This window comes from Artibeus jamaicensis, unplaced genomic scaffold, assembly GCF_021234435.1.
Source record: "Artibeus jamaicensis isolate MK-2021 breed Jamaican fruit bat unplaced genomic scaffold, CSHL_Jam_final contig_391, whole genome shotgun sequence".
NCBI classification, from domain to species: domain Eukaryota; kingdom Metazoa; phylum Chordata; class Mammalia; order Chiroptera; family Phyllostomidae; genus Artibeus; species Artibeus jamaicensis.
In genome coordinates, this window is record NW_026521814.1 from 6694252 (window position 1) to 6717762 (window position 23511).

Consider the following 23511-nt stretch of genomic DNA (forward strand, 5'->3'; position numbering starts at 1 on the left):
CGGTAACAACCTGGACAGATGTCCGACTGTGTGTCTTCTAAAGCCTGGGAAACTGTGAGAGTGCAGCTGCTGAACCGAACAAGCACCTACGCAGAACTGCGGCTTGCTATGCCACAGGCTGCCCTCAACACAGCTTCTCCTGCTTAATCTGTGTTTCAGGTCTCGGAACTGTGTGTGAATGCACACACATGCAAGCACGTAACTAGAAGCACAATTATTTTTCATAATTCTTGGGCTTTAAAGGGCTCGGCCTGGTGTCTGACACATAGTAATCACTCAATAAACAAACTGTGGTGATAACAGAGCAGCAAAGATCACTCGAGATGCATCTTACACTCTTGTGCACTCTCTCTCTTCCATACGTGGCCCGAACTCCCAAGTCCCCAATAAAAATTTGAGAGTCAATGTATATGCTTCTACTTCCAAGAAATTGTGGTATTCTAGCACTTCATGCATTCTATTTCATAATGAATAAAATAAAATGGAAATGGGAAATAAAAATATAGAGAGATCTTAATAAACAATAAAATTTCATATTAGGTAGGCTTATTTTGGACCTTGTCCTTACTGCTAGAAAACACCTCATAAAATTCTCTTTGGAACAGAATGATCCCCTACCATGAAACCTATGGTAGCGTAATGAAAGGTTCTACTCTGAATGCGCTTTGGACTTACGAAGTCGGCTAGAACACTCAGCCTCGCAATCTCCATCTTCCTAGATGCCACAGGAGGCATCAGGAAAAGAAGCCGATTGAATTGAAGGGCTCACTAGGGCACATAGCAGGCAGTAATCATGTTTCTATTGACTGATCATCTGTTAAAGCATCTAAATGTGTTTCTGTCATCTCCAAAGTATCAGTAAGACCTTGCACTTGTGTAAGGAGCTACAATCATGGAATGTAGTTAAAAATGAAATAATCAAAGCTACATTAAGGGCTAGCACTAAGACAGAACCGAAGCAAATGACATTCACAAATGGTTAAAGTATATAGCATCTCCTACTATTTTCAGGGCTCCTAGGTACCAAATGAATCATATTAAAATAGCAACCAGATCATGTTAACTGGCCAAAAATGGAAATGTTCCATGTTTGTGTGTGTGTGCCATTAAGCAGTTATTTTGTATGCACATAAGTAATATATCAGTAATAGGTTAGAACAGAAACATGAAGGTAATTGCTAATTTATTTTTCTTTAAGCTGCTTAACATTCCTGATGTGTAAACAAGTTAAATAATCATATATGCTCAGGATTCCGGAGCATAGAGCGACTTAATAAACACAAAGGGCCTGCCCTCAGAAAAGGACAGAGAATACTGGATAGGTGTGAGCTACATGTCGTAGCCATATGTACGTGTCTGTGTGTACACACAGCACAGACACAGCACACCAGCGGTGTGCGAGCACGGCAGTGGTGCAGACAGCACCAGCAATCACAGAGGTACAGTGATATATCTACCATGTTCCCATTACTAACGGCTTGTGCTCACTGCCCAGGGAAGGTCAGTCATCATCCAGAAGCTAATGCTATGGCTCCTGTCGGGGCAACAAAAGCAGAGACCCCTCATCTAACTATGACAAACGAGGCTGCCAAAGCCGGCACAAAGGGCCAGGTGACGCTGATGGGGCTACCTTAGCTCCAAATATCCTCCACTCAGAAATTCATTTCTGTGTTAGCTCTTTAAATTAAAATTGATTTTTATTGCCACCATCAATTTTAAACCATCAGATGAAAAGAACAAACCTTAAAATAAGAATCTGTTCTTTTATTTATTGTACTTGAAACATTTATTATATAATTACCAGATTTCATCAATGCATTGACTGGTATTTTTACATTATGACAAAATATTGTAGATGGTTTTTTGATAACAGTAACCAGTGCTGTACCATTTCACAGACTGACTCTACATTGTCAGAGATGGATGTTCCTAGAAAGATCAATTAGCAAATTCATTTCGGCCTTATATATATTATTTTGTAAAAGGTGCCCCAAATGTTAGTTTAATTCAAATAAATAGGGAATCATTAGATTTTTGTGCTTACACAGGACTAGAGATCAGAGCCAGTGAGTCTGTGAACACGTGTGGCTCAGGGACATACTTTGTTTGCTTGGTGGTGTTTTTAAAAATCTGAACTTGAAGGTATTTAGACAAAACTCTCTAGTTTCCCAAAGTCCCCACCATTAACTTTGGCTCCTGTGAACATCTGAGTTTGTGTTTTTTCAGCAGTTAACCAATGTCACACCAATCAAAAAAAAAAAAGTCTTATAGTTTGGGGGTTGCAAAATTTCAGCAAATACAATTTATGTACAAATCAATCGAAATTTACATGGGGACCACATAAAATAAATGAAATGTTATTAGCTTAACTATTAATACAATCAAATGCAGGAGACTAATGCATTGTAGAAAGATACTCAACAAAGACATCTGCTTTCATGTACATTAAAAATCTGAACTCGGAGGTCAGGGATAACAGAGCCTTAGCATCTGCATCTCATTTTCACTTCTCTAGGTTGTTTTGGTTATAAACTACAGAGTAAAAATAGCAATTTTTGTTAAACAACTCGTCTTGTGGTCTCTGAAGCCTGTTCCTATATGTTATTTATCAATTAATTAACCAAAAATCACCTCTTTCCAGGTGATAGAGATATCAACGAATATGCCACAGTTCTATGCCTTCCAGGCATCCAGGAGCTGAAGAAGCAACCAGTTTAGTCTTTATGCTGTTTCAATAACTACTTAAAATACTAAAACTATGTTCAGCTGCAGTACTAGCATCACTGTTACCAGTTGTGCCTGCAGCAAACAGAGGCCACAGCATAGGCTTTGTATAATCTGGACTGAGGACAGAGGCCAAGCATGCTACCTTTGGGCATGACATCACTGTTTGCTGCTCAGCCCTCCTTGGAATTGCTGCTGTCTGTATGTGTAGCACTGCATTCATTCACAATAATACCCTTTAGACCCTGTATCGCCATGCCAGTACTTCCTTTCATGGTTGAGATAATGTGCCTAATGTGCACACACACACACACACACACACACACACACACACACACACACAGAGTGTAGCAGGTCACTGGAATCCATGTAGGCGGCAGTGGTTCAGTGTGTACTCCCTCCAGTAATCGTAAGTCCTTCCTTCCCTCTCTACCTCCCTCTTTCCTTTGTGTTTAGAGAAAGCATTTTTTGAATAACAAATTATAAACGTGTTGTTTATAATCAATTTCTGAAATGTTCTTTGTAGCAATAAAACAATAATTTCAGTTAAAACTCACCTCTTCCTGGAGTAAACTCAAATCGTATATCATTAAGTTCCTTTCTGGAGTTTCTGAAATACATAACGTATAGCACATTAGGATAAAATGAACACAGTTTAATGAAACTAATGCATTACAGTTTGTACAAGGTGCTACTATTGTGTAGATAACATTTTACAGCCTGGAGTGACCTCCAAATACTTCCTTAATGGAAAGTGACAGTTTTGACAATAATAAAAGGAGATATTTGTTTGATTGGTTGAATGTACCTTATATAAAGCTGCTCAAGTCACAAAGTTCCAAAAATAAAATATTCATTTTATAAATCTACACTAAATTAGTAACCTTAAATATAATTTTATAATAGAAAATTTCAGAAGCTTTTAGTTAAGAATACATGATATTCAATATATTTTTCATATTTTTATAATAGAAACTTTCAGAGTGTCCAGATTAGAATAAATGATATTCAATACATTTTTCATATCTTTCTGAGAAAAATTATATTTTATCAAAAATTTTTTTTAACTGAAGCAGAGAAGACAGTTATGGCAATCAAGTTCCTGATAGCACAACATGTGAAATCATGCAACCACACGCCCCAAACAAGACGTGTGTTGTGTAGTTAATATTTTTTTAATCTAAACAGAAGAGGACCTCTGAATGCTGTATAATTACCTATTGAATATATACAACTTTATTTAAGGAACTATAAATGCTTACATTTATTGTAATTATAAAACTATAATATACACATACTAGGTAAAGAAAACATTTACAGTTGTGAGTTCATGAATGAGCTTATTTCTGTATTATTATTAATTATTGTGATATTTTCCATACAAACAACTGTAAATCTACTTTTGCCCTGCCCTGTGTAAATTCAATGGAAAAATCAAGTGACAGTGAGGAAACAGGGACAAGTACCTAAGATGTGAGTTTTCCATTCACATTAATTTCAAGAAATGATAATAAGTGGCAATGAGCTATAATTAAAATGGTTTTAAATTTTCATAAGAACACTTAAATGGTACAACTAACTCAACAGATGCTAAACTGAAGTTAATAAAAACATCCTGAAAACTGCAGTAGAAACTATGAAATAGTAATTTCTGTAAGCACTCAACTGCTTGCTCAGTGGCCTAGGGTGTCCAAGACAGACGCAGAAACAGCCTGAATACCCGTCGCTACACAGTGACCTCCCGGTGCCCAAGTCTGATCAAATCCTGTTAGCACTCCAGCCATGGGGCCCTAAAACCCCGGGTGCCATCTCCTGGTCGCCATGTCCCACCACATCCTGCCACTCTAAGTGCAAAAGGACCCAGGAAGGGAACAAGGGCATCGCACGGGCTGAGGAAAAAGAAAAGCCCTTCTCCCCAGTGCCTAGGAAGCTGGCCCAAGTCTAACACCCTCCCACAACAGAGAAATAAAGAGCCAGGAAATCACAGGAAAGGATGCCCACGCCCAGGCACAGACAGAAGAAGCACTGAAGAACTTCGCATCCCCTTTCTGGCTCTCAGACACAGCTGTGCCTGCAGCTCTGCTTCTTTCAGGGCCTCCTGAGAATCTGAATACTGAGAAAATTCTAAACTCTCTCCCTCTAAAAAAAAAAAAAAAAAAAAAGACACATGAAATTGCAGACAACTGTGGGTGCTTCAGAGATCATCTCACACCCTGGGACAAGCAGCCCTACCTCGGAGGTGACATGTGCCAAGAATAATCAGGGCCTGCAGCGGAAAGACTGTTTGCACACTGGATTGTTCAAACAACCTAAATTGTCTTAACAAAATACCAATGGACCACACAGTCACGCAGTGTTTCTGTACGTATCAGCAGGGCTCAAACTTTTTAGCCTTAGAACCCATTTCCAGTCTTAAAAAGTATCAAGACCCCTAAGGAGCTTTTGTTCATACTGATTATATCTATCAAGCTCTACTGTATTAGAAATTAAAATTGTTACATTTTAAAATACATTATTACCTTATTTGAAAATGACACTAACCCATCATATGATAATGTACAAAATTTTTATGAGAAAATACTTTACTTTCTAAAAGAAAAACAAATCGGTGAAACAACTGCATTGTTTTCTATTTTTGTCAACCTCTTTAATGTCTGGCCTGAGATAGCTGGATTCTTATGTTTGCTCCTGTATTCCATCTGTTGCAATATCACACGTATCATACAGCTAGTAACTGAGAAACTTCACTGCACATGTGTGAAAGAGTAAGAGTGACAAAAGTAAAAAAGTTTCTGAACATTATCACAAAAATAGCTTTGACCTCATGGGCTCCCTGAAAAGGTCTCAAGGACCCCTAGGGACCGCAGGACCACGCTTTGAGAAACACTAATATAAAATCTCATTCTATCCAACATGAGGTATACAGAGTAGGTATTACTTGGTGGTGGTGGTGTTTTTTAAAACATATGTTCAAGGCTTTCAAGGTTGACAAATTTGATGAGTGGCAGAGTGAGAACCAAGAATTCTATATTGGAAATACTTAATACAAAGAGAAATACTCAATTCCTTTCATTTTTGAGAAAAAATAATATTCCCCAAGATTTTACGTTACCATTAAAAGATCAGCAAGGCTGCATTAGAACTAAAACTACCCAATAAGAAAAAAGGATCACCAGGAAAGCAAGTATTTATAGTGCCTTAACAATGAAATGACAAAAGAATGAAAACATAAAAAGGAATTTGGATTGGTGCTAATTTATGTCATTGTTCCTTTCCTTTCTGTGCTTTCACCAGCCTTGTCTAAATGATTTTGTTCTACTAAGGCCCTGAGTAAGAGAGGTATAGGGATAGTATTTAGAATTTAAGGCACTCCCCAACTCTTTAAAGGTTAATGCCACACAAGTAATATCCATCCCCCATAACCTCTTATCTGCATCAACTGTGGCTCAAGGTATAGAGGTTGCCTAGTCAGGTCATGCGCTTATGATATGGAACCTAAAACGCCCGCCTTTGAAAAGATCACGGTGATTGATCGTGAGCAGTAGACTTGCCCTGTCAGGAGGAAATGTAGTTGGGAACATGCCTAATTGGATCCAACTACTGAAGGTCATCCTTTTATAAAGAATTAATCTTTTCAGACTCCTACTTAACACCTTTAATTGAAAGTACATTTACTTTAATTGATATGGCACAGGGTACCCTCACTTTCAAGGAAGCTGAAAATAGGTATAATTTAAGGCCAGAAACTATAATAAGTCTGTGTAATAGAGGAAATATTCAATGGAGGAAACATTAAAAACTTAAAAGTAACAGGTTCAAAATTTGGGCCACCTTTGCTAACTTTTACTAAAAAGCCCTAAACCTTAAAAGAAACAAATAAGCAAACAAACAAACCAAACTCTTAAACTTGGGAGGGCACGGCCCCTATTCCTCACTGTGTGCATGTCCTGCATCACAAATGCAAACGCCTGCAGGGCTCAGGCAAGGAGTATTTTTTAAGTAGGTGATACAATTGCATGGTTTAAAAATAAAACGGTACAACAGGATGTCGGGTAAAAACTAACCTTCCGACTCCCGCCACCCAACCACCAGGTCACCCTCACGGAGGAGACCAGAGGCTGGCTCCGCCTCCTTCCCGAGGTCTGCTGTGTGTAAATGAGCAAATGGACGCATGTAGTTCCTTCCGTTTAATACGAACAGCGGGGTGCTATGTCCACTGTTCTGCACCCTGCCTTTTCCCCAAAACTCAATAATGTACCTTGAAATAAGTTTTCCATATTGGCTCACAGTGTTCTCATTCCTTTTTTATAGCTATATAGTATGCCACTGTATGCTATATGCTTTTTTTTTTTTTTTTTAGATTTTTATTTATTTAGGGAGGAAGGAAAGGAGAGAAGGAGAGAAGGAGAGAAATACCAATGTAGGGTTGCCTCTCGTGAGTCCCCTGCTGGGAACTGGCCTGCAACCCAGGCATGTGCCCTGACTGGGAATCAAACTGCGATCGTGTGGTTTGCAGGCCCGCGCTCAATCCACTGAGCTACACCGGCCAGGGTGCTATATGCTTTTTAAAAGCCAGTTCCCATTCTACAAAGATTGTTTCTAGTTTTTCACTAGCATAAATGTACTTCAATAAACAACCTTGTTCTTATGTCATTTTGCAAATATGAATATAAAAATAAATTTCTGGAAGCAACCTGCTTGATCAAAGGGTCTATGCATTGCAATTTGATAGATACTGTCAAATTTCCCTTCATTTTCATTGTACCAACTTATGCTCTCACAAGCACTGCTGCAGGAACTTTAAATTAGTTAAAGCAGAAAATGTATTTAAAAAACTCCAGGGAGATAGGGGAACTTTGCCAGCTGAAAAGCTTATTAGCCACTTAAAGGGGTAACTACTACTCAGGACCAGCTGGTTAGGCCAGGTAGGAATGCAGGCTCAGTTGTGTTAAATATCTATCTATCTATCTATCTATCTATCTATCTATCTATCTATCTATCTATCTATCTATCTATCTCCCGGCAAAGTTCAAAGTTCAGAGATACAGACTGTCAGGTTTGTTTTTCTTCTTGCTCTTCAAGTTCATCTGCAAGGGACACAGCGATCATTCAAATGAGGCAGCTGGCTAGCAGGGTGGCAGCAAACGCACAGGTGCACACGTAACCCTTTCTGATGGTTCAGGTGCAAAAGGCCCGTGCAGTAGACAGCCATGCTTCACAGGACGCAGCGCTTTTCTGCACCTCTTCACACACCCTGTCAGGACGATCTGGCAGAGCCACTGCTCCGGGAGGGCTCCAAAGCCCAAGTGCCAGATGAGGACTGTCTGCACTCTTCAGCTCCACACTGGCTGCCCATTCCGGCTGACCCATGTGGGCACACGCACCCTAAGAACCAGATACCATCAAAAGGCTTTGAAGTCCAACGCCATGGATTGGCAAAGGGTATTATAAAGTGTTAACTGCCATCGGCACTGCATGCCCTCCATCACAGGGGTGCTCTGAAGTGAGGCTGAAAGTCAACCACTCTTCCGAACTCAGGTGAGGGCTGCAGTCCGGGTAACATCGCCCATCAAGCCTGTAAGGTAGGTACAGTGTTTCCCAGGGTTCAGAAGCGGCCCCTCCCCCCTAAGCAGCTGAGGATTTTCTTAGCCAACTGTCCTTTTCTTCCTTACTTTAACCTGAGATTCCAGGCCAGGGTAGAAGCTACTGGTGTCTAAGGAATTCCAGAGGGATTCCCACATATTCCTGGAAATATTCCCCCACTCTCGGGACTGAATGGAGACTTTTCGAACAGGCTGGACCAGGAATCAGGACTACAGTTTTGAGTTCAGGTTGCATCCTTCCTACCCTTGGAGTGAAGGCCTTTCCCAAGGATCTAGGAAGAGATATGGGAGCACAGCTCTCACTGAGCTAGCCGGGCATCCCTCTCCACACGGGGAGGCTGCTGGGTGCAGAATGAGGAGATAACAGGAGCTGCGTAGGCAGAGGTCTTGTTCAAATTCACTCATTACTTAACGTGGCCCCTGTAACCTGTTTCCTAGATTGTGAAATGGGAAACATAATAATTAATAGCACTTGCTATCTGCTGGTACACATTCAGTGCCTCACATAGGCAATTTCATTCCATGCTGCAAACCACCTTGGAAATAAGGATGACTGTGCTCCTCTGTTATTTTACAGATGAAGCTTACGAAAGGGAGAGAATGTACCAAAACATGTTTCCCAACAGCAAGTCTGAATTAAACCTAGAACTTGACAGATGTTACCCACTCTCCCTGCAGTGCACAGCCCCGTCCCGAGCCCCTGTCGGCCCTGCCGCGCACCCCTGCAGGAGCTCCTAACTGGACTCTCCTCGTTCAAGTGCACCGTCTGCAGCACAGCCAGTCAGCTCGTTCCCTGGAAGTCTGATCATGTCACTCCTTTGCTGAAAGACTCCACTTTTCGTCCTTATTCTTACAATAAAATTCAAAACCCTTAGCGTGACCCTCCAGGACCTGCTCCTGCCTACCTGTCCACCCTCATCTCTCCCATGCCTTCCCCCATTCACCTGGCTGCCTTGCCCACCTGCCCCCCTTTCCCAGACATAAACTTGCAAATAACATTGTGAATGGACCAGGGAAGTCAAAAGCCTGCCAGCAGTGGGTTCAGGAGACCGTGGTAGAAAAAGAATTGAAGTGGGGGCAATTGAAGTCTTTTGAGAAATTCAGCTGGAAGGGGATGAGGAGAATAGTTGTAACGAGGTAAAGGGAAGGCTTGCATAAGGGCGGACAAGAGAACACATGTGTGCCAGTAAAACAAAGCTAGTAAAGGGGGAAATAGGACAATGAGGGAGGGAACAGAAGATTGCACCGGGAGGAGCTGATTGCACCAGCTTCTCCCCCTCCTTGGAAATTTGCCTCCCTCACCCTCCCTCCATCAGTCATGCTCAGGGACTGGGCTGTGTCTTTCTGGGGAGACCAGGAAAGAAGGCCTGGATGGCCAGACGAGGTAAGCCCCTTTCCTGTTTGCTCTCCTAGCCTCCAGTTTTGTGCTCAAGTTTGCACCAATGTAATCATGTGCTTATTACTTTAATGCCTGTCTCATCCACTGGACAGTTAAGTTCCAAAACACAGAGACTCTCATCTTGCCTTGCTCACCATTCTCCCCAGCACCCAGCACAGTTGCCTAGGGAACACACAGAGAGCATTTGCTGAATGAGTTAATACATGGATGAACGAATGGAAGAAGAGTTTACAAGTCATGGCCTCTGTGACATGACCTTCTTCCGAGTGTCTGCAGTTCCCTAGCTGCCCCGTCTTCTGTGTGCCCCAGACACGCCCCTGTCTCTGTCTCCTTGTGCCTTCAATGCTAATATTCATCCTCCACCACACTGTCTTCTCATTCTTTCCATGGATGGTTAATTCCAAACCCTGAACTCAAATCCAGGTACTGCCCCTGAGCATCTCCCCACGCGACGTCCAAACAGACACCAGAACACCCGCCATCCCCAAAGTGGAACTTTTCCTTTCAAACGCACTTTCTCCCTCTGCTCCGTGTAGTTGTAACAGGCACTTAACAGGACCTGTCAGTTCTACTCCCTTAAGACTTCTCAAATCATCAATTTCTCTAAAACTCCACTACTACTGGCCAGGGACAGGTCACCATTATCTGCCAAACATGAGGAGATTTAATGAACAGAGGCTATTTTATCCACACTTAGGGACCCCACCCATATACACCTAGAGAAGGTGAAGACGAACAGCAAAGGAAAAGAGTCTTAACAGATTGAGGGACCTATTGTTCAAGGTAATTTTTGACAGATAACTGTTGTAGCCCAGGAAGAAAATTGCTGGACTTAATGAGATGTGAAAAATGATGCCAATATAATAGTAAATTGAAGAATGCTTATCACATAAGGTCACAAACAAACAATCAGGAACAGAAGAAAGAAGCTTCTTGTGGCCAGGCCGATGGCTGCTCGGTGGCAGTGTTTATGGTCACCTCTGGGCCTGCCTAGAGCCAGGCCTTGGAGTCAGCTGACCAGACTGCCTTAAAACTGGAGACTCTTACCTCCTGACTGGCCAGCTGAGCTCAACTGCAATTCAGCCACTCAGGAGCTATGACATTCAGTGGGCCATGCTGTCTCTCTAACCTCCAGCGCCTTCCACAGGGAAAAGGGGAGACGATGCTTCCCTCCTGAGTTACGGGAGCCGCATGAAAACACTTTGTGGACTCCCCGCACTGCCGGTTGGTGTTACAATGTCCTATTTTGAGGGGCTCAGAAGTAGGGGGATGTCATGGTTCCAGTCCTTAAAGAGCTTACAGTCCTCCCAGAGAATGACAGTGCCATACATAAAACTAGCAGGAAAACCCTGAGTTAAATAAGTGCTTCAAAGTAGTAGTGAAAAAAGAAGTATTAGGCCAATTCAAGGAAAAGAGCATTTCCACCTTTATTTTTTATTCATTTTTAATTATATTGTATGGATTATGTTACTACAGTTGTCCTGTTTTTCCACCCTTTGCCTCCCTGTGCTCAGTACCCCCACTCCCTCAGGCAATCCCCCCACCATTGATTCATGTCCATGGGTCATGCATCTAAGTTCTCTGGCTGCTCCATTTCCTATACTGTACTTAATATCACCATGGCTATTCTGTAACTACATATTTGTACTTCTTAATCCCCTCACCTCTCCACCCATTCTTCCCTGCTACCTCCCCTCAAACTTCCAATAACTAACTTCTTTTCTCTTGCTTTCAATAATCTCTCTTTATCTTTAATCTTTGGCCTTTTAATAATGATGTGTCTTGGAGTGGGCCTCTTTGCATCCATCATAATTGGGACTCCCTGCAATTCCTGAGCTTGTGCATCTATTTCCTTCACCAAATTAGGGAAGTTTTCTTCCACTATTTTTCAGATAGATTTCCAATTTCTTGCTCTTTCTCCTCTTCTCGCACTCTTATGATGTGATTGTCAGATCTGTTAAAGTCCCAGAGGCAGCTTATACTATCCTCATTTTTCTGGATTCTTTTTTCTTCTTATTCTATATGGTTGTTTTTTGCTTCCTAATGATCCAAATCATTGATTTGATTCCTGGCTTCATCCATTCTATTGTTGTTTGCCTGTAAATTGTTCTTTATTTCAACTAGTGTATCCTTCGTTTCTGACTAGGGTTTTTTTTTTTTTATGCTGCTGAGGTCCTCACTAAGTTCCTTGAGCATCCTTATAACCATGTTTTGAACTCTGCATATGATAGACTGCTCATCTCCATTTCACTGAGCTCTTTTTCTGGAGTTTTGATCTGTTCTTTCATTTAGGCCACGTTTCTTTGTCTCCTTGTTTTGGCAGCCTCCCTGTGTTTGTTTCTACATATTCGATAGGGTTGCTTTGATCCTATGTCTTGGTAGTGTGGCCTAATATATTCAGTGTCCTGGAGGGTCCAGTGGCACGGCCTCCCCTATCACCCTAGCTGGGTAATCAAGGTGTGCCCTTCACGTGGGCTGAGTACAGTCTCCTCTTGTAATTCAGCCTTGTTTGCTGTTGGCAGATCAATGGGAGGGATTTACCCAGACCAGTCAGCTGTGAGGACCTGGCAGTGACCAATGACCACCAACCTCTGCCCTCCATGAAGGATCAGCTGTGCAGGGTCAGGATGGTGGTGCTCCAGTGTGGTCTATAGCTGTCCACTGGGTGTGCTGGCCCTGGGGTTCCCCAGGTGGTGCAGGCCAAGGGCAGCCCCCACCTGTGTTTTGCCCAGGGCACCCTGCCTGAGCTGTAACACAATATGAGGTGGCTGCTACTTGTGCTATGCTTGGAGATTCAGAGGTGAAGCCAAGCTGTGACTCTAATCTGGCTGCTGCTAGGGCTCACTGAAGCCAGCTGTCGCTTGATAGGATTTAGGAGCCAAGACTAGTCATTCATATGGAAAAACAGCTTGGGTAGGCTAGTAAGTTGGGTGGGGTAGAGCTTCTATGGGTCTGGGGGGGGGCGGTCACACAGTGTTACCCAGGTTGTTGGAGTCTCAGATGTGGCACCAGCCTACTGGCTCTTTTGGGGGAGGGCTCAGCAAAGGAACCTTGGTCTCTGCTCACCCCAATGCCAGACACTTCAGCCTCTCCCTGTATACAACTGGAGCCTTTCAAGCTTCCACCCTGGTGCTGGAGCTCAGAGGGAGTGAGTCTGAGGAGGTGAGTCTGTGTGTGGGTTCCCAAGAGGAACTGCTTAGGGCTCCAGCAGCCTCCTCCACTGACTCAATCCCCACCGGTTTTCGCAGCCAAACGTTGTTCCCTCCTCACTTCATTCATTCTTCACATTCCTGTGAAATTCACCCTCTCCGAGGTAAAGGTCCAATCATAGAATCTTATAATTTCACAACTAGAAGGGGCTCTAGAGGTCACCTAACCCATTTCCCGAGTTCCAGAGGTAAAGAAACTGAAGCCAAAGAGATTAAGTGCCTTAAGATTACACGGCTATTCATTTACACCACATTTCATAAATACTAACTGATTACCTACTAGGTGTTCGACCTATCCTAGGAGCCATTTATGGCAGAAATAACACCCAAACACGGGACAAACACTTCCCAATGACAGCTTTTAATTCTCGATTGGTGGTTCCCAAAGTGCAGGCAGGGTGAGCAGAGGTGCAACCTCTAAAGAAGGAACTTCCCTCAGTGACACCTCTGCCCCTGGTTAAGTACTGCATGTAGTGAGAGACGTTACAGACAAGAATGAGTTTTGCATATAATTGATGTGGCGGCGGAAATAAAGGGGAGAGCTACTGCTGTGCCCATCACAACTGTGCTGCCAACCTGGCCCGAAATGGAAACTCCCCTAGAAGTGCACACCTCCACCTGCCACGAGCCATGTGCTCCGAGTGTGTGAGTAACTCGGGCATGTACCTCCCCTTCCCCGCAGCCCCTGGCCTAGCATCTGACTTGCCCCAAAAGAGCCTTTTGGAGCAGCAAGTCTCCTAAAAAGTGAAAGTGAACATTCCTTTCAGCATTGTCACTCCAGACACCCAGACACATGCCTCAGACCTAGAAGTTGTTTTAAGTTGGTGGCATCCAGAATTCCAGTCTACACCAAGCCATGCAGCATCACAGCCCCTGATCAATGTCAAAGAGATCAGGAAATGCCCCTATTGTTCTCTTTAACACCACCACCAAAGGCTAATATACACATGTACACATGTGTGTACACAACATACAAGAGTTTCTTCAAATAAGGTATCTGGACATATCTTAAGGAACTTGATCTTACACACTGGTTGTCTGCAGGTTTTTCTGCAACTAAAACTTCAGGCTAAGCACTCGGATGCATCATCACCTTGGCCACCAGGCAGCCTGGGGGAGCCTTAGACTTATAACCGGCAGGGGGCAGCCTGGCTGCACATGATTTCGCACAGCTGACACCTAAATCAGGCGCAGGCGCAGAGACCGAGCAGGGAAACCGGCACTGTGTAAAATGTAGACACTCATGAATAAATCACATGCAAACACATTACCATAAATAACTGTCTTTACTGTCTACGAAAAATGGTTTTCACCAAACTAAGTTAAGAAGTATTTCTTCCTTTAACAGAAACCTCTTGAAAACCTCCCCTGTTTGCCAGGAGGAAGCCATAGCTGCTTCCGCTCCATCACTCTTCCCAACCTAGACAAACACGTTTATTTTCTGTTCCAGGACATGCTTTGGAAAACCATGAAAAACATCTCAACATACAAGAAAGTGGAAACAGTACTAAAACAAATATACATGACCTACCATCCGGAACTTTTGAAATGGTAACATTTTATCCTATTTACTTCAGAGCTTAGTACATACATTTTTAATATCGTTTTTCCGACAATACAAAATTGACTGCATTACATCCCAGCTGTGGCAAATCATGAGTGAACAGATTACAGGGCTCTGCTTCCTGTCAAGATTGCAGAACTATATTTTTGTGGGTAGCAGTCCTTTTCAGCACTTAGAATGTCCTGTGAATATATTTATTGAACTGATTTCCTACCTCTAGGGTGGAAGGGAAATGGAATGGCCACATAAAAACTACCATCATCTGTTCAGCTGGCAGGAGCAGAAACATTATAGTCTAGTCAAAGTTCACATTTTTTTTTAGTAGCAGGAAAATTGTTAAGCACGCTTATTACTTAGGGGATTTTGTGTATGTCTCTCAATAGAAACCTGCTGACATAAGTAGAGAAGCAGCCTTTAGTAGCATCACTTGTGCTTCAAAGTGTGGCATGTGTTAGGGCTTATTGCAGAAGACCAGGCTCAATGTTTCCGTGATGGACACCTCTCTTCAAGGTGTCACACTCTCAAGTCACCGTGCCAGGTCCCTCATACTGAAAATGCAAAGGCATTTCTAAACCATCAATGCAATAAATGTCTGTTTGGGCTCTGGACATCATGTCACGGTTGGTGTATTTACACAGGTCGATAACATATATGGGGAGCTGGTTGCAGCTATTTGCAGATTCCAGGATGAGTAAATTTTTGAGAGAATGGAAGTTTACCTCCTTGGCAACAATTTATTTGGTTTACTTCTTACAAAAAGGATAGTAAAGACTTTTGAAATGAAACCAAATAAACAAGGGAACACCTGACTATTACAAATAACAGAAATTAAGAAGAATGGCAAAAAAGATACTATGCACCCTGAAGATGTGAGTTACTCCCATTGAGCACTGAATTTAGCTTTGTTTGCTGGTCAGGGAAAAAAAGGGTGGGGGATACTTCATGATACAGTTCTTACTTTATAAAAAAAAAATGTGCAAGGCAAAATTTTCCCCCTTGGCATTAATACCAAACTTTTTATGGAAGCCACTTTATAACAGACACTGAGTAATGTCTTCAACCGTGTGTTGCAGAACACAGAAACTTTTTCATATAAATGTCTTCGACTCTGCAGTGCAAAAGATGAGAATTTTTTCTCCCATGTGCTGAAGGCACAATATTAAATCTTACCTGAGTGATGGCATTTCTGCTGGGAGTGGAAATAATATGGCTGAGGTACATTGTTTCCTGATGATTTACCTCAATAAAAGAAGCTCCAAGAACCTGGAGAGATGAAGGGCCTATATAGACTGCTTCCTGATGCCCCCAAATCACCTCTGTTAAGTTCTGCAAGGGGCGATTTCATGACCGAACTCTGACAAGGATTCCAAGGTGTCCGACAGTCTGTGTGCTGATTAAACACAGATCTCTCCCCGAGCCTAAAACCTGAGAGATGCAGAAGTAACATTCTGCTGTGGACATGCAGGAGACAGACTTACGGCCTGCCCTGGGGAGCTGTCTGACTGCTGGCAGAGGTGGGCTGCGGGGTGTCTGAACTTCAAAAGGAAGCTCTGTGTCTGGCCAAAAACGGGAGGTGTGCTCAGCTGAACACCAAACTGTGCTGCTTCAGAACAGAGAAAGGGTAACATTTTGCTTAAGAGTTTTAAAGAATGTGTGCTACTAATCAAGACAGGTATATATATAAAACTTTAGTATAAGCTTCAATACTATAAAATGAGCAGACGATAATAAAATTCTTTATACTTTAGCCAGGTGATCACAAAAGCAGCAAGAACCCTGATTTAATTTAACTTTGCTATTCTTGTAAATTTCCTATTAATTTATATGTACTGTTACATTCAGGGGAAGCTATATTGAAAAATTAGCAAACTTAAAAGAGAACATGATCACTCTCAATCAAGTTTAAAACACCCACCCAACCGAGGAGAAAAGTATAAAAGAATAATGAATAATGTGTCCTCTAGGTTAGAAATGTAAGCAGAATCCTTCCTAGCTTTTCCACAGGTGGTGTCTTAAGAGAATCAGATTTAATGATAAATGAGAATGAGCAAGTACGTTCCCTTTTGATCCATTTCACAGAAATGGCCTGTAAGTAAATGTACGCACAGTCTAGTGTGGATGAGACTTTGGCAGAAATGTCACCACTCCTCCAGATGGATTTCTCTGAACTTGCTCCCCCAGAATAATCTTGTTACTCAGCATTTGATAGGTTGTTGATGGACATCGGAAGGAAAAGTGTCTTTAGAGCGCACCAGGCCACATTTGTCAGGGGCTTTTTATTCTGAGTAATGTAAAAGCAATAAAAAAAAAATCCCAAAACTTTCTCAAGGCAAACAAAGCAACAAACAAACCAACAAAAACACCCACTGGCTTCAAGTTAGGTGATTTCCCAACAGTCACGGTCACTGACACCCCCAGGTGCCTGAGAGCAGAGCGTGAGAACCTTCTCTGGGCTACCACACCCCAGGAAGGCAAGGGGGTGTAAGGGAGTTCGTCATTCACGTGACTTAAAGTGAAGGCTAATATCTGAAAATGTTTCCAGTGTTTTTACAAGATGGACTTTCCTTTTAAATCTGAAGATTGCCACAAGTGAGGGAAAAGAAATCACAAGTTCAGTCTTACATGCATCCCTTGGATGCCCCCCACTGGGGCCTCGACACCCACTCTTCTTACTACTGTCAAGTGGCCCCTGAAAGACAACAGCCCTGTGATGCCTCCTCCTTTCATCTGACCCTGGCAAGTCTTCAAAAGGCAACCTTCATACCATTAGCAAACACAAAATTTGTTCTCTGTCGTTGGAGCACTAATTTTCGGCACTTATTACTACAGTGTCTCAGGTTAAAAAAAAACAACACCCCTTTCCACAGACCCAGGTAAAGGAAATACAGTGGCATTCATCACTTAGCATAGAAGCCGAACCACCCTATTTGGGACACTCCAAGTACCTGTCAGTTGCCCCGACTGGAAGGACCCCGGCTGAATCATGAAGCTACTTCTGCAGCGGTGCACCGCCACCTGCACCACGAACGGTGCCCTGAGGGCAAGAATCAAAAGCAGACTCGTGTAGCACACCATCCCATTGCAGATGCTCAGATGCTTTGCCTGTGTTCACATACCCTCTGTATGACTGCTAAACGATGAAAGGCCAATGTCATGTGAGTCATGGGACCCCTATTTCACAGCCATAATCACAGTTTGGTGACTTTTGAAAAACAAGCTTGAGAAGGTTGGATTAGCGATTCCCACGTATGTGACTGTGCCACACAGCGAGGGCTTGTCCAGACTATGGGGGTCACATGTGTTTCTTACCTAAGAATCACTAGGAAAAGAGATATGCCCCCAAATTTCCTTCATGATGTGTTTTCTTTTCCAATAACTGATCTTTAAACCCTGTCTGTTGATCTCTGACGAGTTTTAAGACTAATTGTCTTTTTAAATCTCTTGATAAGTAAAAATTTAATAAAGTAGGTTAGGCTGGATAAAAAGTTCACGCTCTACAGAAATGCAGTGCACCCTGCAAACTGCTTTCTATTTGCTTCTTTGCTGTAAATTGATAGATGTGCTTTTCACAAAGGAAGGATAAAAAGCGGTGCCTCTAGGCTCAGGAGGGGGAGGGTTCACAGGGAAGGTCAAGGGGGCTCCCAAATGATGAACCTGACAGTAGAGCCCTTCTCCATTGATTCAAAGCAAAATGACAACCAGTGAGTACTGGTCAAGTTTAAGAGCATTAGTTGATTAAAAAAAATTAAGCATGCCACTGACCATCCATAAGAAAGGTAAAGGAATAGTAAAGGGGAACAATTATAGGCATTCTAAGTAAATATACAGAATTCAAAAGATGGGCCATGAAAGCTATGCTATATTATGCCTTCCCCAGGAGAGCCTAGCATAGGGCTGAACACATAAGGAAGCTGAATATTCAAGAAAGTAAATTGGATCAAGCAGTACATTATTCCTCCTTACCTGTTGGATAACATTATATTAAATGTCAGCATATTTGACAGAGCTCCTAGGTATGGAGCTAACCGACCTTATACAAACAACTCAATAACCAAAAACAAAAATGTTTTTGAGATGAGAGCATTCAGGTCGCTGCTCGGCTGAGAGCTACGATGGGCAGAGGTCACATTAATGATGAATGTGGGAGAGGTAAACGATCTGCTACACTGATGAGATTGCTGGCCAGGAAGCCACTCCCCACGAGCAGGGAGCCAACAGTCAGCATGCAGGGTGGTGGGCTCAACCTGAGCAAGACTCACCAGTCACGACCTGTGGACTAGTCTGCCTGACTCCAAGGCTCTGGGTGGCCGAAAAGCGTTCACACCTACAGTTAGAAAATGCTGCGGCTTGTGCCACCTGCACACTGAGCTCCAGGCTGTTCTAGTGTCTACAGTACACTTCTTTTTATATAAGTATAGAACCCAAGGGAGCACACCTGATAACAGGCTTCTTTTCCACTTCATCTCCTCCCCTACCCCCTACCTCTGAGGTTTCAGTAAGTTTTATAGGGAATCAAAGGTGAAGAAAACACCCTTTTTTATTAGGTCCACTTGGCCTGTCATAGCTTGGCTTCTGAAGAAAACATTTATGAATTTAAATAGCGACTACAACACTGACTAACTGCAAGACCCTCTGGCAATCCACATAACTTTCCAAGTCTTAGTCTATCTGTAACATAAGACAGTCACGGTAATGACTTCATAGGTAGCTAAGAGGATTAGGTACGAGCAGGCACAGGCAGCGACAGACAGCAAGCACTCTGCCAGTACTGGTTACATAACACCACCACCACCAAGAACAAATAAAATCTTTAACCACGGAATTCTCCATGAGTTATCGTGGTATACCACCAGGGTGCAGGTATCGGGGCCCTGCCCTGAGATCTGTTCTTTCTCCTCCTTTTGCCTAACCTGAGCAGGTGTGTAGCTAACCGCAAACCTCAACATAAGATTTCAGGGGGTACAGGTCTCTGTATCTCCTTAAGCATCCCAATAATGACTGAATAAAACATTGCTGACCGTTTGGAGTTGGAGAATGGCACTTTCCAGCTCAGAGTGTGGAGAAAACAGACACTGGTACCAGGGGCCGCTTTGGGAGATTCTTGATAATCCTCAGAGGGTGCGGTGGCCACATGAGGAACAGAGAATGCTCCTGGTGATCTATCCCACACCTCTTTTTCTCATGAATGATTCAAATTCTCTGCTTTATGTGAAAGTAGAAAAGTAGTACATCAGTTAGGATGGAAGTGTGCCTCAGGTACACGAACCTATCCGTCAGAGTGGGGGAATTCCCTAAGAAAGAGACACAGGAAAAGCATCCACCTTCTCAGTGGTTCAGCCAGCATTTCTGGCAACTTTCTTCCTCTGCACCAGAAGACAGGACAGCACACACATCATTACGCACCCTCCCCCATCCAGGGCCTCTCCGGACTCAGGAAAGCCTGGAGGAGCAGTGCTCCAAGCTCAGAGCGCTATTTAACTGTGCCTCCCATCATCACTGCTATTACCGGTCTGTCATTCAGAAACGCCCTCGGCTATCCGTGACAGCACGGAGCGTTAGGAGGATGACATTTCCGTGTTTTGTATTCTGAACATTAAAAACCCATTTGGCTCACCAAATGAGCAGCGGGTGCCACGCTAATTATGTAACTTTTCAGGATACTAATAGTATCTCCCACTGGGCCAACTGGGAGGAAAAAAAAACCCACGATACTCATTTTTATCTGCGCCTCAGCATACTGACTTCCTCCAGCCTATTGATGTGGCCATTAATAAAACATTTTAAAGTGACCTGAAAAGCCTTTTTATGAACTAGGGCCAGGATCTGGCTGCCAAACAGCTGTGTGCTTGGAAGACTTGGTATTGGTATCATGATTGGCTGTTGATGATACAAACTTGTTCTTAGAACCTCCTGTATCCAGAATGCTGTTTACACTTTTGATTGGTTTCCAGTGAAAAAGAGATTTCCACTCTTGAGGAGTTGTAAAAGCTGGAAGTAAGGATGCCTGAGATGATGACCCTGCTTTGCTTGGGACACATTAAGACTTCATTTAATTTCACTCTAGTGCCTGACATACGACTGCCAACATGCTTTCTTATAAGCTCCTTTCAATTTTAGCGTAATTCAAAATAAAAATATTATTACTCTTATAATTCTAAAATATCCTAATAGGTAGTTCTTAAAAGAAAATAAGAGTTTGATGTTTTATTTTGCCTTCTCTTTCTCCTGACAAAAATAACATAAGTAAAAATATGCTTTAAATATAATTCTTTAAACTTCAAACAAAATACACAATATGCCCTTTATGTGATTAGATGTGATCAAACCTGGGAACTAAGATAGATGTTACATGGATGATGAGTTAAAAATGAGGTGAGCAGAGAAACTCATTCAGTGTAGATGCACACAGGACACACCTAGGCATTGTGTATGGTTTGGGAAGAGAGAACACAGAGGTGAAATAATGCATCAGCTGTGCTCAGTGAGGTTATGACCAATCACGGAATTCAGATCTGGAAAGAAGCTCTACAGCTGAACAAGCTGAGGTGCATTAAAAGCTGACTGGTATGGATCAGTTGACTGGGCATCATCCCACAAAGCCAAATGTCATGGGTTCAATTCCCGGTCAGGGCACATGCCTGGGTTGTGGGCCAGGTCCCCAGCTGGGAGTGTGTATAAGAGGCAACTAATTGATATTTTTTTCATATGTTGATGTTTCTCTCTAAAATAAATACAAACTTTAAAAAATAAAGTGCTGTGCTGTCCCTTAGAATTCTCATCTCAGATGTTGGGACCGTGAGCTTCTTCCTTTACTTTTCAAATGTCTGCCCTGCTATTCCCCATCCCATCATCCTCTCTGCAAACACACATTTAAAGACCTGGCAACTGCTTATACTCTGAAGAGCAGTCTAACAGAATCGAGGTCATTCCTAGACTCCACATTTCCTCAAACAAACTCACAAGTACACACCTAGCATAAAGAAACTTCAAATCCATCCAACTAGGGAAAAAGTGACTGAGGAATTTCAGTGTCACCTTGCAGGTTTCTTATGTTAAGACAGCTGAGAATAGGTTTACCAAGGAACAATGCATCACTGGGAATATGTTCTGCGGGTTTAGTCCAAGTTCACGTGGCTACTCTGCCAATACCAAAACTGCAGTGCTGCGCGCTGCCCAGGGAAAGGCCTCGCTGCCTTAGTCGAAAGATGGTAAAGTTGGTGAGGAAGGCTCACGGAGAGGGCTCCCCACCCATACTGGGCTGGTCATTTTTAATCATTGGAAAGTTAGGCTACAGAACCCCAGCACAGTCAGAAGCATGTCAGCACGTGCTTGTTGGGGAAAACAGGTGCCGTATTATTGAGTCTTCCCGTCATCAGGAAAGCCTACCGATGCTGGCCCCAGGGTGGAGAAAACGGTGTTGAACCCGCAGCTCTGCTACGCTCTCTAAATACTGGCTTTACCCTCCTCAGTGGAACAAAAATGTTAACTCTAATAATTAGACAACAGGTTTAGGAGCTGAGATCTTAAGAGAAGAAGTTGAGGTATTTCCAGACTTATCTGGGTATCTCCGGCTGGTCGAGCTCTCAGAAGAGTAGTATCCGTGGGACACTCTTAAGTCAAGTGTTCCCCTCAGCTGCTTTGGCTCTGCTTCCTACAAGCCAGTGAGGACGCCTGGCAGCAGCATTCCGATTGGCTACTGATTGAACCGGGTGAGGGCAAGAGCACTGGCAAAGTCTTTTTAGGGAAAAGCTCTGGGAGGAAAAGAAGCAAAGAGGCAGCCATGAAGAGGCTTCTCCTCTGCATCTCATTATTAAAGGGATGATCTGAGAGCGCTCAAAAGAAAAAATAGCGACCACAGGACTCCAGCAGGTAAATCGCTAAGAACAGTAAATGTGGCATAACCTAATTTCTTTCTTCATTATTATGATAAGCTTTTGATTCCAAACAAAAGCCTTAGGTGTGCTTTGTTAAGACCAATGCACATTTTGGGACAAGGTGTGAATTCTTTTAGAGTAATAATAGAAATATCAATTTCTACTTACAGGGGAAAATTATTTTACCTTATGATGATCAAAGGATCTTTTCATGTCCTCCCCGATTCTGTCCACGTGGGATTCTGAGATCTGGCTCAGCAGAAAGGCAAACTAAAAAAATCTAATCACTACTTTTTCATCTACCAAATTAAATGAACAAAGACCACAGAATGGTATAGTAGGAAATGTGCAATGCTCACAGGGATACAGTCTAGCAGACCTTCCTTCGCTGCTATCGAGAGCAAAAATTGATAAACTACCTTCTAAGAAGATTGGTTGGCTACATGTTTCCAGAATTTTAAGAGTTCTACCCCTTGATGTGCCAATTCTACATCTATGAAATGAATTATAAACATCTGGGTTTTCTGAGTAAGACCAATCTTTAGAGCATGTATTTTGTAGCAAAAATCGGAAACCAAATTTAATCTCCAATGATAGAAAGATAGTTAAATAAATTGCAGTAGAATAACCACAGAATGCAATATTACATAGTTATTCAAATGTTATTTATAAAGGATTTTTAATGACATGATAAAGTGTAATAATGTAGCAATAAGTGTAAAAAGCAGGGTGCAAAACTGCCTTATGTAATATAATTGGAACAGTAAAAAAATGTAGAGTAAAAGAAACACAAGAAAATACACCAAGATGTTAATCATGCTTATCCCTGAATGGTGGTTTGACGGGTAATTTTCTCTTTTTATAACTGTCTGCACTTTTCAAATTTCCTCTAATAAACACCCATTACTTTTATAATGCAGGGGAATAAAAAGTTCTTATAAAAATATTCGGTAAGATTTGAGAGATACTGTGCTATGATTCATCATCATTTGGGAGAAAAAGCCTTAAAAAGACAGAAAACTGAGCTACAATGTAAAAAATAAAGGCAACACAGCAAGTGTTTTTTGGTCACCAATGCGGGGGGGGGGGGGAGACAGTAAAATAGGGACTCCCTGGGTGGGGATTAGATGATAATCTG

The 23511-nt window shown here is 42.5% G+C and overlaps 1 protein-coding gene across 4 annotated transcripts in view; it reads right to left on the reverse strand.

Annotated features, from left to right (window-relative positions):
* The window catches only part of STK39 (serine/threonine kinase 39), a 279398-nt gene that overhangs the window by 57859 nt on the left and 198028 nt on the right, over window positions 1–23511 (reverse strand). For all 4 annotated transcript variants that reach the window (XM_053665140.1, XM_037140707.2, XM_053665141.1 and 1 more), the window contains one exon: window positions 3282–3334. In XM_053665140.1, the coding sequence (XP_053521115.1) occupies window positions 3282–3334 (53 nt within the window). The remainder of the gene's footprint in view (window positions 1–3281; window positions 3335–23511) is intronic.